Source organism: Grampus griseus (assembly GCF_964374135.1).
Source record: "Grampus griseus genome assembly, chromosome: 1".
Classification (NCBI taxonomy): domain Eukaryota; kingdom Metazoa; phylum Chordata; class Mammalia; order Artiodactyla; family Delphinidae; genus Grampus; species Grampus griseus.
This window is the reverse complement of record NC_139017.1, coordinates 139,777,031-139,794,035: the sequence shown is the minus strand read 5'-3', so window position 1 is coordinate 139,794,035 and position 17,005 is coordinate 139,777,031. Positions and strand designations below refer to the sequence as shown.

The window sequence follows — 17,005 nt, the reverse complement described above, 5'->3', positions numbered from 1 at the left end:
TGGCAAACCACTCCCACCAATCTACTTCCCTTTAAGATCTATCTTTAAGTACGTCTTTCAAAGCACAGTAACCCCTGAATCTTCTGGATCATTTCTGGTGGCTTTTCTCATTCAGGATCACAATGTGGCAGGAAATAATCTAAAAGACACTATCCTTATTCACTAAACTTCCTAGCAGGAAGTTAGGAGGTACAGGATAGGGAGGAGTAGGGAGCAAGAAAACTGAAACCACACTCCTAGCCACACTCCTACCAAGCTCAGTCTTCTCAGGAGGTAACCAGGTAAACAAAGCAGCTGGTTCACTGCAAGTTCATAAAGCCAAGTTACAACTAAGAGCTAAAGCTGCAGAGCTCAGAGTTTACAAAAAATAAGACTGGGTATACAGTATTGAGGTATTGACCAATTGAGAAATGTTTTAACATAAAAGGGTATCTTTTAGAATATCCTTCAATCTCTCTTGGCCATTTTTCCCAACCAAGTATTTTCATAATACAATTAAAGATAGTCTGAAAAATTATCATTAAAGATAATCTGAAAAATGGGGTAAAAACTACTCATACAACCTCCTACTCTAATACAACCACTAGTATCATTTTAATATATCCCCATCCGGTCTCTCCATTTTTAACACAATGTTAACTTTAGCTGTAATATTAACTAGGAGTTGCGCACCTATCCAACAAATAATATTTGCTGTGTAACACTTTATTACATAATAATAATACATTATACAAATAATGTATCTACATCAGGCACTATACTGGACACCAGGGAGACAATGACAGGCAAGAAACAATTCATAACCTCTAAAAGTTCAGTCTAATGCATTATGCAGACAAGTAGACAGGCGATTTCAACACAGGAAGACAAGTGTTATAATATGGATATTAAGGAAACATGAAGGAGAGAAATGATACCTAACACAACTGGAAGACAGGATCAACAGGAATTAAAGACTTCCTGAAGAAAGTGATCTAAATTTTAAAACGGAGGATGAGTAAGTTAGCCAAGCTTTGGAGCAAAGGAGAAGGAGGTGAGAGTGAGCAGGAGAGTTAATGGAGAGGATATTCCAGGCAGAGGGAACAACTTAGGTAAGCAATCAGGGGTAAGAGTACGGTGTGTTTGTAGGATGTTAATTAATTAGTTCATTAAGGCTGAAACAGAGATCAAGGAGGCAGGGAGAAGGAGTTAAAACTGAGTCGATATATCAAAAGGCAAAGCACTGGGCCTGTCTTCATGGTTATATAACTCAGTGACTATCAAGATGCATATCGTGGCATGCACACAATAAATATTTGTTGAATGAGAGAAGCAGAGGCCACATTAGAATGGCCATGTATGACATATATCCTTTGTTCCTGGAAATTTAAATGAGTTCCCACATTCTGGAATTTCTGCTCAGCAAAATATATTACCTGTATTATTCCAAAGAGGTCTCAGCGCTTTAAGAAATAATATATATTTGCTTAAAATTATCACTAAAATTATTTTGAAAATTGATAAAGGGAAAGAATCAAGCTTTTAGTCTGCATTTCCTATACAAACAATATTTCAGGATAACCAAGCAGTTAATAAGGAAAAGAATCACAGACAAAAATTACAGAAGAATCACAAAGAGTAAATAGAAAATACTGATAACTGTTAAATCTGGGTAATGGGGGGGTCATTATACTTTAATCTCTCCTTTTGTGTACATTTCAAATTTTCCCTAGTAAGAAAAAATCTACATATAAAACTACATGAATGGAATTTATCAACTATTTTTAAATATGCAAAGATTAAAAAATGACTGGATGGTAATACACCAAAATATTTCTGAGCAGTTCTGTCTAGGAATTGAGATTATATATGATTTTCTTTTTCAAATGCTCTACAAAGAATATGTATTACTTAGATATCAGTTAAAAAAAAAACTATTCTTTCTTAAGCTACAAAGTGCTACTAATCTTTTTCTTTTTTAAAAATTGCTCCTTACTATAAGGGGACTTCCCTTGTGGTCCAGTGGTTAAGACTCCACGCTCCCAATGTAGGGGGCCCGGGTTCGATCCCTGGTCAGGGAACTAGATCCCGCATGCCGCAACTAAAAGAGCCCGCATGCTACAACTAAGACCTCACATAGCCAGAGAAGTAAATAAATATTAAAAATAAAACAAACAAAAGAAGTTAATTTATGGGCTTCCTGGTGGCGCAGTGGTTGAGAGTCCGCCTGCCGACGCAGGGGACACGGGTTTGTGCCCCGGTCCGGGAAGATTCCACATGCCGCAAAGCGGCTGGGCCCGTGAGCCATGGCCGCTGAGCCTGCGCAAGAGGCCACAACAGTGAGAGGCCCGCGTACCACCAAAACAGAAAAAAACAAAACAAAACAAACAAACAAAAAATTGCTCCTTACTAAAAGATAGTTAAGGGTCTAGGGCAAAGATTACAGGTTTTGAAGAAAGAAACTGGTTTAAATCTTGGATCACTATGATTATGATAGGATGATAGTTACTTAACCCTTCAATTTCCTCAACTGTAAAATGAATGCTAGTAATACCTACACCAAGCAAGACTGCAGCGAAAATTTAAAATAATAACAAAATAATAACTAAAATTTATGTTTATTACCTCATTTAATATTCACAACATCCCTGTGAGTTAGGTGCTATTAATTCACCTATTTTACAGATGAAACCCATGCACAGATTACGCAACTGCCCAATGCCACATAATAAATGGCAGAGCCAGGATTCATATCCAGGCAGTCTGAATCCACAGCCTATACTCTTTGTCTAATGTTATACTGCCCCTGCACAAATACTGCTTGCCATCTTTTTACTCACATTTATTTCCCAGGTTCAACCAATAATACCAATCATCCAACCTTTCTACAGACAGACAGATACAAAAGAAGAAAAGTAAGGGTTACCCGAATTTCCCACTGTACCATTGTTCACCAGGGAATTTGGAGCCACAGTACGAGGCCAGTGTCCATCATGAGAGGAGCTAGGGATTGCCACAGGTCTGGCAGCAGGCTGTGCAAAGATGATGCTGGGATCGTTCAGGCCAATATTGCTGGGGGCGCTGCCTGGTGCAGAATGGATCACTGGGCCGTGAATAGGCCAGGATGGGGCAGGGATCTGGAGGGGGTGCATTGGCAACAATCCCATATTGTGCATGGGAGAATACTGAGCTGGTGGTGACTGAGGAAAGTTATACATAGGCATCTGGACCTGATGGGGGGGCTGGGCCCCCTGCTGAGGTGGGCCAAGCTTGGGTTGGGATCCTGGCTGAGATGGAGGCTGGGTAATGGCAGTGGATTGGGAAGAGTTCTGTGTAAATGGCTGGGGCTGAGGAGAATAAGATGGTGAATCAGACTGCAAAGAAAAAAAAAAAGACATTTTAAAATTAATTTACAAACATCTTAATTTTATAAAAGCAGAGATTATCAAAATATAAAACTATGGAGTTATTTTACTAGAATATTATAAATAGAACTCTATGATATACATAGTAACAAATAATAACAGAACCTCATTTTATATGAAGGCAGAGTTTTTCCCAAAGTTCTCAAACCCTCTCTCACAGAGGTTTTATCTCGTAAACCTTTTCACTGCCCAAAGAAGAGAGCCCAGACATCATACCCATCATGTAGAACCCACAATTCCAATTTTAACTAGAAATTTACATCTAAATATCTCAGAGTCACTTTCATTCAGCTCCTCAACAAGCATTTACTGAGTGTCAATTAAGTATTGGGGGGACTTCCCTGGTGGTGCAGTGGTTAAGAATCTACCTGCCAATGCAGGGGACACGGGTTAGAGCCCTGGTCCAGGAAGATCCCACATGCCATGGAGCAACTAAGCCCATGAGCCACAACTACTGAGTCCGTGTGCCACAACTACTGAAGCCCACGCACCTAGAGCCCATGCTCCACAACAAGAGAAGCCACCGCAATGAGAAGCCCAAGCACCACAACGAAGAGTGGCCCCGGCTTGCCGCAAATAGAGAAAGCCTGCCGGCAGCAATGAAGACCCAATGCAACCAAAAACTAAATAAATAAAAAAAGTAATTTTATAAAAAAGAAAAAAAAAGAATTAAAAAAATTATGTACTGGGCATTGTTCTAGGTATTAAAATATAATACTAACATGCATGCCCTCATAAAGCTTAAAGTCAATGGGGGAAAAGAGGAGGAACAGATAAAGTTTACATAAGCAATCACAATACAGTATAATAATTACTATGATAAACACTGTATAATATACAATGAAATCCCAGAGCAGGAACACCTAAACCCACTTTGGGAGAAGGAGGGAAGATAAGATGAAGGAAAGTGGAAATCTTCCTGAAGGAAGTGACCTTTAAGCTGAGACTCAAGATAAATAGAAAACAGTCTGATAAAAGGGTAGAGATAAGGAAAAGGGAAGATTCAGTTAGAGGGAACAACATAATTAAAGGTTATAGGTACAAAAATACATGTCCTTTAAAAAAAAAGTAATTGGAATCTGAAATGGTTGCCTAGGCTAGGGAAGCAAATGGTTGTAAGCTATTTTTTACAGATAGAAACAACAGGACCTTGTGACTGACTGGATGTGGAGGCTGAGGGAGGAGTAGTAGTTCAGGAAACTAGATAGATAGCAGGATCATTCAATGAGATGGAGAACACAGGAGGAAGAGGCAAACCTGGGGAGTTGGAAAGAAATATAAGCTACATTCTAGACATGTTGAAGCTGCAGTGCTTTGTGAGACCTCCAAATAGCAATGTTCATTAGTCAGACTCTTACCCAAATCTCAGGTGAGAAAAAAGTGAGTGCTAGAAGCAGAAGATGAAAGTCAGGGGCACCACAGGAAAGTGATTAGAGCACAGGTTTTGGAGACAGAACCTAAGGATACAAGTTCTGGTTCCAAGTGCCTGTTGACCTCATGCAAGAAACTTAAATCTCAGCTTCTTCACCCGTAAGGTATAAATAATAATAGAATCTACATCAGAGGTTTTTATGAAGATTAACTACAACAATATATGTCAAAAATATAAACACCAAATTCAGAATAGAAGATACATTTTAGTAGCAAGGAAGGGATGGTAGGAAGGCTTTAAGATGGGAACAGCATCCAAGAGGAATGCATAGGGGTTGTCAACTGTGGGTAATATTTTAACAAACAACAAAGCATTAAGAATTGTTAAAACCTGGTGGTAGTGCATGGATGTTTATTATTTTCTATAATTTTTCAACATTTTAAAAATATTTTTTAATAAGAAACAGGAAGAACGAATGCATATACAGCACATAGCACTCAACAAATATTAGTTAATATAACTGTTATTATATAACTTTTATGAAACTGTCAGGCCCATAGTAGTACATATTCAAATGTTTGAGGTAGGGTTAGTGGGCTCCTAAATGTTTTTCCAAGACAAGCCCTACTGCTGCTCTTCAAATTCTCTAAGAATTTTTTCTAAAATACAGATCACATCAGATTTAGCATGTTTTAACAGGTAACAGCTTTGAAGCTACACAGACCTGGGTTTGAATCTTTTAATTTTTCTTATTCTCAGCTTCCCAATTTGTAAAATTTGATCATACCAATACCTACCACTTCACATGTCCATTCAAAGGATTAAATGTGATAATACGTGTGAAGCACTAAAAGCATAGTGTCAGATTTAGAGTAAGCATTCAGTTAGTATTTAACTATTAATTTAAAAAGTGCAAGGTGAATACAGATTTAGACAAAGGTTAGAGCAACTCAGCAAAGTTAATAGACCTGTGAGTCTGAACACTAATTAAATACTCCATCTTTCACAGGATATATTTCACTAGGTATCCATATCAGCGATGAGAAGACACACAAAATTTCAAGCAAGTGAAGTGCCATGCATGTACTGCCCTAACAGTACTAAACCCTTAATACATCTCAATTTTGGGGTCTATTTTTAATTAATGGTACTCATATTCTTCCATTATGCAAAAGCTAAACATCAAAATTATCACCTAATTTTTTTTTTTTTTTTTTTTTTTTTGCGGTACACAGGCCTCTCACTGCTGTGGCCTCTCCCGTTGCGGAGCACAGGCTCCGGATGCGCAGGCTCAGCGGCCATGGCTCACGGGCCTAGCAGCTCCGCGGTATGTGGGACCTTCCCGGACCGGGGCACAAACCCGTGTCCCATACATCGGCAGGCGTACTCTTAACCACTGTGCCACCAGGGAAGCCCTATCACCTCATTTTAATCCAACCAACAACCTTATTTGGTAGTTACCTTATTTTACAAATAAGAAATAGGGTCACTGAAGTTAAGTAGCTTGCCCATAGATATAAACCCAGATCTACATTACTCCAAAAGTAATGCTCATTCTAGCTGATGTGCCTAGCAAGGACACCTCTATAAAGCACTGTGTAATCTGGAAGATTGTATTTACCAATCTGAAAGATCCTATCACCTACCAAAATTAGTACTATCTTCCTGCCAAGACCAACCCATCTACAGGCAGAGTACTTACACATTCTGAGGACTGTCTAGTCCTTATGGACTGATCACCTTGTTGTTGGGCTGAACCACCCACTTGTTGGGCATTTACAAGATTGCGGACCAGCTGGGCTGCTAAGAGAAGACATCAAAAAGAAATTCAACAGATAAAGAAAATAACAAAGAAACGACAATCAATAAACTCTCTTCTTCAGTACAACAGTCTCAAATCTGAGATTTTATAAACTTGGACTTTTAAACTTATGATTATGTTAGTGAAGGACTTTTAACAACTCATTTTTTTTCTTGTTTGTTAAGCCATTTCTCAATCCTTAGAGCATTAAAAAAAAAAAAATACACTGGTCCTGGAAACAAGAACAAGTGTCATATTGCTTTTCTAAAGGAGACAATATATTTATTTAAGAAAATAACTTCTGCAATAAGAATCTGAATAACTGGAAATCATCACTTATATTTTGTTTTTTTCTTTCAATAAACTCTCATTTGGGTTTCTAATTCATGAAATTCCTTGTGATACATAACAGGAACAGATCTCCCTCTCTCATAAAAGCAGTGGGAAGAGATATAATTTCTCCTATATGTTCCCCCCAAAATCTCTCTCTCTTTGATAGATTGTTAAGGTCCAAAATCATACAGCTATGTTTAGAATAGAGAATAATCAGGGTCCTTAGAATGACACCAACATAAATGACTTTATTTCCACCAGAAACTATTTTTGGCCCTTTTTATTTACCTGCCACACTGCTATTCCTCTGACGGGCCAGCTTGACCTCTGGGCACTCCCTTCGCACATGTCCTGCATCTCCACAGATAAAACATCTGAGGTCTCTGGGGTCTCTAAAGTCTCGAGTGTCGTGGAGGTCTCGGGGGTCAAGAAGGTCTCGGGAGTCTTTCTCCTCTTCATTCCCTTCCTTCTCTTCTTCACTGTCTTTCTTCTTTAGTCTAAACAGTAAACTGCTGATACCAATAATGTGGGGCTAGGGACTTATAAACTGAATGAACTACAGAACAAACTAAACTATACAAGAGTCTCACAATAAAGGGATTAATGTGCCCATCATTTCATGCATCATTTTGAAGGCAAGGTTCTCACATTTATAGTACACCTACTCATATGGCAGAAACTGGGTACTCTAGTAGTTTTATAATACAATATCGATTTTTAATATTTAGTATCAAATTTTAATCTTGTAACAAATCCTTAGAGGTTGGTATTTACTATCTCCATTTTATAGAGGAAGACACTTGAGGTTTAGAGAAGGTAAGTGTCTTCTCTAAATTTAACAAAGAGCAGTGACGGAAACTAGGAGTTTACTCTGTCTGAAAAGTTCTAAGCTCTTTATATTAGGCAAGACTTGATGACTAAAGAAGGGATTATCCTGGCCTATTAACATAGTATATAGAACGTAGTAAAGTATATTTCATAGATGTATTTTCAGGGGGCACAGAGGATGTATATTCCTTAAGGTAAATATTATATAGGCATATCTCACAGCATATACCTCAAAGATTCAATTAATTATATTTTAATTATTGGTTTTCATAACTGTGAGGTCCTCAGCAAGAACCCCATATCTTGTTCTTTTATTCCCCTTCGATTCTAGCACAGTTTCCAGCACACAGTAGGTGTTAATAAATGCTTCTTCAGTTAAAAAAAAAAACCTGAGTGAATTAATGAATAAATGAACAAATAAATATCATGAGACACCACTGTACCAGAAATAAATCCCACTCTTTCACAAAATGCCACTCAAACATATATTGACCTAAAGGTTCAACTGAAAGCCCTGAACTTTCTCAACTTAAACATATCTGAACACAGTCATAGCTTCAATTTGTCTCACATTTATTTTCCCTGCAATGTTGATACATAATCATTTGCCAACCTTCTCCTTTTAGGGCAGTCTTTCATGTAGTGGCCTATTTTTCCACACACACGGCAACATCGATCATTGGGAGCCAGTTCTCCATCTGTTAGTACTCTGGAATCAAAGAAGTACTCCTAGGGAGAAAATACAACTTTACTAGGAAAAAAATCACTAAAAACTTTTGAATCCAAATGGAAAGCAGACTAAGACGCAAAAGTGATTTTTTGAAAAAGGAAATAAATACCAACAAATATTTCACTGAACTAAAACCATGATATGAAAACAAGATTCAGAATTATCATCATCAATATCACAGCTGCTAACAGTGCTAACCACTACACAGCCACATTATTTGCTCATTCATCTGTAGCATCTTTGTGTAATATCTCAATGAAAGTAGATATTATTTCCATGCTCATTTTATAGATGAGGAAACTGAGGCTCAGAAAATTCAAGTCGTTTGCCCACAGAAAAACGCTGGTAAGTAGCAGATAAAGGATTTAAAGCTAAGTCTGCCTGATTACAAAGCTCATGTTTTCTGCCCCACCAGCCTACTTCCAGAAAGGAATCATTCTCTTTACAAGACCTCTATGTAAAGAAATCAATCCTCTAGTTTATTTAAAATATCACTGGATTTGCATTCAACATTTCAATAATATATAACATTTACTATATAAAGTAGAATATACCTAAAAAGACTGTAGAGAACCAGTAAGAATTAAATCATTTTCCCAAGTCTTAGAAGAATCAGGCTCGTTTTTGCTTTATCCTACTACCTTGTTTATGCTTCTAAGCTTTACCTCAGTTTTGCACTATCACAGAGACTAGTTTTTCCTGATAGTACCCATATCTTTGGATGGCAAGAGAACATGTCCACTTAGCACTCTTTGATTTCTTCCTTAAATCTATCTAATGTCAGGGATAAAGTAATAAGAAACACACTGACTGGGATGGCTATTAAAAAAGAAAAAAGACAGTAACAAGTATTGGTGAGGATGTGGAAAAACTGCAACCCTCATATATTGCTGGTGGGAATATAAAATAGCACAGCTCTGTTAGGAAACAGTTTGGCAGCTCCTCAGAAAGTTAAACATAAACTTATCAAAATGACCCAGCAATTCTACTGTTATACATCCAAAAGAAATGAAAACGTATATCCACACAAGATTTGGTACACAAATATTCACAGCAGCACTACTCATAATAGCCAAAAAGTAGAAACAATTCAAATTTCCAACAAACTGATAGGAATGAATAAATAAAACATAATATAACCATACAACTGAATATCATTCAACTATAAAAAAAAAAATGAAGTACTGATACACGTTACAACATGAATGAACCCTGAAAACATTCTGCTAAATGAAAGAAACCAGTCACAAAAGGCTACATATTCTTTGATTCCATTTTCATAAAATGTCCACAGTAGGCAAATCTACAGTTGTGAGACGAAAAAGGAATGAGGATTGACTGCTAATGAGGACAGGAGTTTCCTTGAGAGAGGACGAAACATTCTAAAACTAGATGTAGTGATGGTTGCACAATCCTGCAGATATACTGAAAACCAATGAATTGCTCACTTTATATAGATGAACTGTACAGTACATGAATTATTTCTCAGTAAAGTTCTATTTCTAAAAAAGGATGCAATATAATTCTATACATTTACTATTGATGAAACCAATGTAATTAATTAAAATCTTCATCATCATATTTTCTGACAGGACAAAATGAAGGCCTTTCTCAGTTCACCCAGTTGCTTATGGCTGAAACCTAGGAATCACCCTGAACTTATTCTCCTTAACGCATCACCTCTAATTAATCACCAGGTTGTATCCATTCTACTCCTGAATATCTATCTCTTTAGATATTCTTCTTTCTTCAGCCCACCGTCCTAGTTAATGTGGCCTAGACCTGGGGTCAGCAAACTTCTTCTGTAAAGAGCCAGAAAGTTAAAATTTTAGGTGCTGTGGTAAAATTGAAGGTATTATGTAGGTACTTATATAACAAAAGAGAAAGCAAATTTTCACAAATTTTTTTATTGAAGAATTTCAAAATATACTAACAATAATAGAGTGTAATTTTTTATATAAGTTTATTAATTAGAAAAAAAAGGATACTTTCTGGGGGAGCCATTTTGCTTAACTGGGGTTCAAAGTTAGTGTTCCCTATCATTAAAACAGAAGGCAAATGTTCATTTGTTAATGCTAATCTGCAATTATATTTTTAAGTATTTCATCTTTGAAAATGTTTTTCACAGATGAAGAAGTTGAAGATTTAAGGTAAAGAGAATACAAATGGATCTAGAGTGCATATAGAAGGACTAGTCTCTGATAAAGAAGAGATATCTGGTGATTGGCCAGCAAAATGGCGGAGCAGAATGACATGAGCTCACCCCTTCTTACAAAAATACCAAAATCACAACCAACTGCTGAACAACCATCAACAAAAACATAAAATAAAAAACACCCTGGAACCTACCCAAAAAGATACCCTACATAAAAAGACAAAGAAGAAACCACAACAAGATGGTAGGAGGGGTGCAATCACAGTAAAAATCAAATCCAATATCTGCTGGGTGGGCAACCCACAAACTGGAAATTAACTATACCACAGAAGTTCTCCCACAGGAATTAAAAGTCCTGAGCACCACATCAGGCTTCCTAGCCTGGGGGTCTGGTAATGGGAGGAGGAGCCCCCCGAGAATCTGTCTTTGAAAGCCAGTGGGGTTTGACTGCAGGAATTCCACAGGACTGGGGAAAACAGAAACTCCACTCTTGGAGGGCATACACAAGATCCCATGCCGGACCAGGACCCAGGGAAAAAGGCAGTGACCTCGTAAGAGACTGGGCCCGATCTACCTGCTAGTACTGGAGGGTCTCCGGAGGAGGTGGGGGGCAGCTGTGGCTCACTGAGGAGACAAAGACACTGGCAGCAGCAGTTCTGGTGAGCACGCATTGGCATGAGCCCTCCTGGAGACTCCATTTCCTCCCCAAGACCTAGCCCCACAAAACAGCCTGTAGGCTCAAGTGCTGGGACGCCTCAGGCCAAACAACCAACAGATGGGAATACAGCCCCACCCATCAACAGACAGGGTGCTTAAAGTCTTCCTGAGCACAGCCCTGCCCACTAGAGGGACAAGCCCCAGGCCCACCCACAACAGGGCAGGAACTAGACCCTCCCACCAGGAAATCTGCACAACCCTCTCAGACAGCCTCATCCACCAGAGGGCAAACAGCAGAAGCAAGAAGAACTACAATCCTGCAGCCTGCAGAACGGAAACTGCAATCACAGAAAGTCAAGACAAAATGAGACAGCAGAGGAGTATGCCTCAGATGAAGGAACAAGACAAAACCTCAGAAGAACAACTAAGTGAGGTGGAGATAGGCAATCTACCAGAAAAAGAATTCTGAGTAATGATAGTGAAGATGATCCAAGATCTAGAAAAAAGAATGGAGGCACAGACTGAGAAGATGCAAGAAATATTTAACAAAGACCTAGAAGAACTAAAGAACAAACAGAGATGAACAATACAATAATTGAAATGAAAAATGTAAAATATATAGGAATCAATAGCAGAGTAACTGAGGCAGAAGAACAGATAAGTGAGTTTGGAGACCGAATAGTGAAAATCACTGCCATGGAACAGAATAAAGAAAAAAAATGAAAAGAAATGAACACAATCTAAGAGACCTCTGGGACAACATTAAATGCACCAACATTCACATTATGGGGTCCCAGAGGAAAACAGAGACAGAAAGGACTTGAGAAAATATTTGAAGAGATAATAGCTGAAAACTTCCCTCATATGGGAAAGGAAACAGTCACCCAAGTCCAGGAAGGGCAGAGAGCCCCAGGCAAGATAAACCCAAGGAGGAACACACCAAGACACATAGTAATCAAACTGACAAAAATTAAAGAAAAAGAAAAAATACGAAAAGCAACAAGGGAAAAGCAACAAATAACATACAAGGGAACTCCCATAAGGTTATCAGCTGATTTCTCAGCAGAAACTCTGCAGGCCAGAAGGGAGTGGCATGATATATTTAAAGTGATGAAAGGGAAGAACCTACAACCAAGAATACTCTACCCAACAAGACTCTCATTCAAATTCAATGGAGAAATCAAAAGCTTTACAGACAAGAAACAGCCAACAGCATTCAGCACCACCAAACCAGCTTTGCAATGAATGCTAAAGGAGCTTCTCTAAGTGGAAAAGGCCACTACTAGAAACAAGTAAAGGTAGGAAATTATTTGCACACAAATATGATGTCAAAACCAGCAATTGTGCGAAGAAAAGAGCACAAATGCAGGACATTGGAAATGCATTTGAAATTAAGAGACCAGCAACTTAAAACAATCTTGTTTATATGTAAACTGCTAATTGAAATCTCATGGTAATTGCAAACCGAAAATCTACAACAGATACACACACACACACACACACACACACACACAAAGAATCCAAACACAACACTAAAGTTAGTCATCCAATCACAAGAGAAAAGAACAAAAGAGGAAGGGAAGAAACAAGACCTACAAAAACAAATCCAAAACAACTAAGAAAATGGCAATAGGAACATACATATCAGTAATTACCTTAAAGGTAAATGGATTAAATGCTCCAGCCGAAAGAAACAGACTGGCTGAATGGATACAAAAAAGAGACCCACTTCAGATCTAGGAACACATACAGACTGAAAGTGAGGGGATGGAAAAAGGTATTCCATGCAAATGTAAATCAAAAGAAAGCTGGAGTAGCAATATTCGTATCAGACAAAAAAGGCTTTAAAATAAACACTGTTACAAGAGACAAAGGACACTACATAATGATCAAAGGGTCAATCCAAGAAGAAAATATAACAATTATAAATATATATGCACCCAACATAGGAGCACTCCAATATATAAGGCAAATACTAACAGCCATAAAAGGAGAAATCAACAGTTACACAATAATAGTGGGGGACTTTAACACTCCACTTTCATCAATGGACAGATCATCCAGACAGAAGATCAATAAGGAAACACAGGCCTGAAATGACACATTAGACTAGACTGACTTAATTGATATTTACAGAGTATTCCATCCAAAAGCAGCAGAATATACATTCTTCTCAAGTGCACATGGAACATTCCCCAGGACTGATCACAAGCTGGGCCACAAAATGAGCTTTGGTAAATTTAAGAAAATTAAAGTCATATCAAGTGGGACTTCCCTGGTGGCACAGTGGTTAAGAATTCACCCGCCAATTTAGGAGACCTGGGTTTGATCCCTGGTCCGGGAAGATCTTACATGCTGCAGAGCAACTAAGCCTGTGTGCCACAACTACTGAGCCTGCACTCTAGCACCTACGAATCACAAATACTGAGCCCATGCACCACAACTACTGAAGCCTGCATCCCTAGACCCCGCGTGTTGCAACTACTGAGTCCACATGCTGCAACTACTGAAGCCCATGTGCTCTAGGGTCCGTGTGCCACAACTACTGAAACCCACACGCCTAGAGCCCATGCTCCGCAACAAGGGAAGCCACCACGATGAGAAGCCTGCGCACCTCAACAAAGAGTAGCCCCTGCTCACCACAACTAGAGAAAGCCTACATGCAGCAACAAAGACCCAAGACAGCCAAAAATAAATAAAATAAAGTAGTTAATTAAAAAAAAATCACATCAAGCATCTTTTCTGACCATATGCTATGACATTAGGAATCAACTATAAGAAAAAAACTGTAAGAAACACAAACTCGTGGAGGCTAAACAATATGCTACTAAACAACCAATGGATCACTGAAGAAATCGAAGAGTAAATAAAAAAATACCTAGAGTCAAATGAAAATGAAAGCACAATGATCCAAAACCTATGGAACAGGTAAAAGCAGTTCTAAGAGGGAAGTTTATAGCAACGCAATCTTACCTCAGGAAACAAGAAAAATCACAAATAAACAACCTAACCTTATATCTAAAGCAACCAGAGAAAAACAAACAAAACCCAAAGTTAGTAGAAGGGAAGGAACAACAAAGATCAGAGCAGAAATAAATGAAATAGAAAAGAAGAAAACAACAGAAAAGATCAATGAAACTAAATGCTGCTTCTTTGAAAAGATAAACAAAACTGATAAACCTTTAGCCAGACCCATCAAGAAAAAAAAGAAGAGGGCTCAAATCAATAAAATTAGAAATTAAAAAGGAGAAGTTACAACAGACACCACAGAAATACAAAGGACCATAAGAGACTACTACAAGCAACTATATGCCAATAAAATGGACAACCTGGAAGAAATGGACAAATTCTTAGAAAGGTACAATCCCCCAGGACTGAACCAAGAAGAAACAGAAAATATGAACAGACCAATCACAAGTACTGAAATTGAAACTGATTAAAAAACTCCCAACAGGGACTTCGCTGGTGGTCCAGTGGTTAAGAATCTTCCTTCCAAGGCAGGGGACGCAAGTTCGATTCCTGGTTGGGGAACTAAGATTCTACATGCCGTGGGGCAACTAAGCCCACACGCTGCAACTACAGGACCCACACGCTCTGGAGCCTGCGCGCCACAACTACAGAGCCCACGTGCCACAACTAGAGAGCCTGTGTGCTGCAACTACTGAGCCTGCATGCTCTGGAGCCCATGTGCCACAACTAGAGAGAAGCCCACGTGCCGCAATAGAGCTGGCACGCTGCAACAAAAGATCCCACGTGCCTCAACTAAGACTCGATGCAGCCAAAAATAAATAAATAAATATTAAAAAATAATGATAATAAAATAAAAAACTCCCAAAAAACCAAAGTCCAGGACCAGATGGCTTCACAGGCAAATCCTATCAAACAGAGAAAACATCTATCCTTCTGAAACTATTCCAAAAAATTGCAGAAGAAGGAATACTACCAAACTCATGCTATGAGGCCACCAACACCCTAAAACCAAAACCAGACAAATATACCACACACACAGAAAAAAAATTACAGGCCAATATCACTGATGAACATAGACACAAAAATCCTCAACAAAATATTAGCAATCCAAATCCAACAATACATTAAAAGGATCACACACCATGATCAAGTAGGATTTATTCCAGGGATGCAAGGATTTTTCAGTATATGCAAATCAATCAGTGTGATACACCACATCAACATATTGAAGAATAAAAACCATATGACCATCTCATAAGATGCAGAAAAAGCTTCTGACAAAATTCAACATCCATTTATGATAAAAACTCTCTAGAAAGTGGGCATAGAGGGAACATACCTCAACATAATAAAGTCCATATATGACAAACCTATAGCTAACATCATACTCAACCATGAAAAACTGAAAGCATTTCCACTAAGATCAGGAACAAGACAAGGATATCCACTTTCGCCACTTGTATTCAACATAATTTTGGAAGTCCTAGACATGACAATCAGAGAAGGAAAAGAAATAAAAGGAATCCAAATTGGAAAAGAAGTAAAACTGTCACTTTTGCAGATGACATGATACTACACATAGAAAACTCTAAAGATGCTACCGGAAAACTACTAGAGCTCATCAATGAATTCGGTAAAATTGCAGGATACAAAATTAATACACAGAAATCTCTTGCATTTCTATATACTAACAACAAAAGATCAGAAAGAGAAATTAAATAAACAATCCCACTTACCATTACATCAAAAAGAATAAAATACCTAGGAATAAACCTACCTATAGAGACAAAAGACCTGTCCTACGAAAACTATAAGATGCTGATGAAAGAAATCAAAGATGACACAAACAGATGGAGAGATATATCATGTTCTTAAATTGGAATAATCAATATTGTCAAAATGATTATACTACCCAAGGCAATCTGCAGATTCAATGCAATCTCTATCAAATTACCAATGGCATTTTTCACAGAACTAGAACAAAAAAATTTTAAACTTGCATGGAGACACAAAAGAACCTGAATGACCAAAGCAATCTTGAGAAAGAAAAACGGAGCTGGAGGAATCAGGATCCCTGACTTTGGACTATACTACAAAGGTACAGTCATCAAAAGAGTATGGTACTGGAACAAAAACAGAAATATAGATCAATGGAACAGGACAGAAAGCCCATAAATAAACCCACACACCTATGGTCAATTAATTGATTACAAAGGAGGCAAGACTACACGATGGAGGAAAGACAGTCTCTTCAATAAATGGTGCTGGGAAAACTGGACAGCTACATGTAAAGAAATGAGATTTGAACATTCCTTAATACCATATACAAAAATAAACTCAAAATGGATTAAAGATCTAAATGTAAGACCAGATACTATAAAACTCTCAGAGGAAAACATAGGCAGAACACTCTTTGACATAAATCACAGAAATACCTTTCCCAAGCCATCTCCTAGAGTAATGGAAATAAAAAAATAAACAAACAAATGGGACCTAATGAAACTCAAAAGCTTTTGCACAGCAAAGGAAACCATAAACAAAATGAAAAAACAACCCACAGAATGGGCGAAAATATTGGCAAATGATGTGACCGACAAGGGATTAATCTCTAAAATTTTCAAACAGCTCATGCTGCTCAATATCAAAAAAACAAACAACCAAGGGGTTTCCCTGGTGGTGCAGTGGTTAAGAATCCGCCTGCCAATGCAGGGGACACAGTTTCGAGTCCTGGTCCGCGAAGATCCCACATGCTGTG

At 38.1% G+C, this 17,005-nt stretch overlaps 1 protein-coding gene across 9 annotated transcripts in view; it reads right to left on the bottom strand.

The window, feature by feature from the left end:
• The window catches only part of TUT4 (terminal uridylyl transferase 4), a 149,778-nt gene that overhangs the window by 2,974 nt on the left and 129,799 nt on the right, over positions 1 to 17,005 (bottom strand). For 4 of the 9 annotated variants that reach the window (XM_082667510.1, XM_082667515.1, XM_082667514.1 and 1 more), the window contains 4 exons: positions 8,352 to 8,467; positions 7,199 to 7,422; positions 6,479 to 6,579; positions 2,906 to 3,353 (listed from right to left, as the gene is read on the bottom strand). In XM_082667510.1, the coding sequence (XP_082523636.1) occupies positions 2,906 to 3,353; positions 6,479 to 6,579; positions 7,199 to 7,422; positions 8,352 to 8,467 (889 nt within the window). The remainder of the gene's footprint in view (positions 1 to 2,905; positions 3,354 to 6,478; positions 6,580 to 7,198; positions 7,423 to 8,351; positions 8,468 to 17,005) is intronic. The other 5 variants (XM_082667511.1, XM_082667517.1, XM_082667512.1 and 2 more) reach the window with 3 other exon arrangements.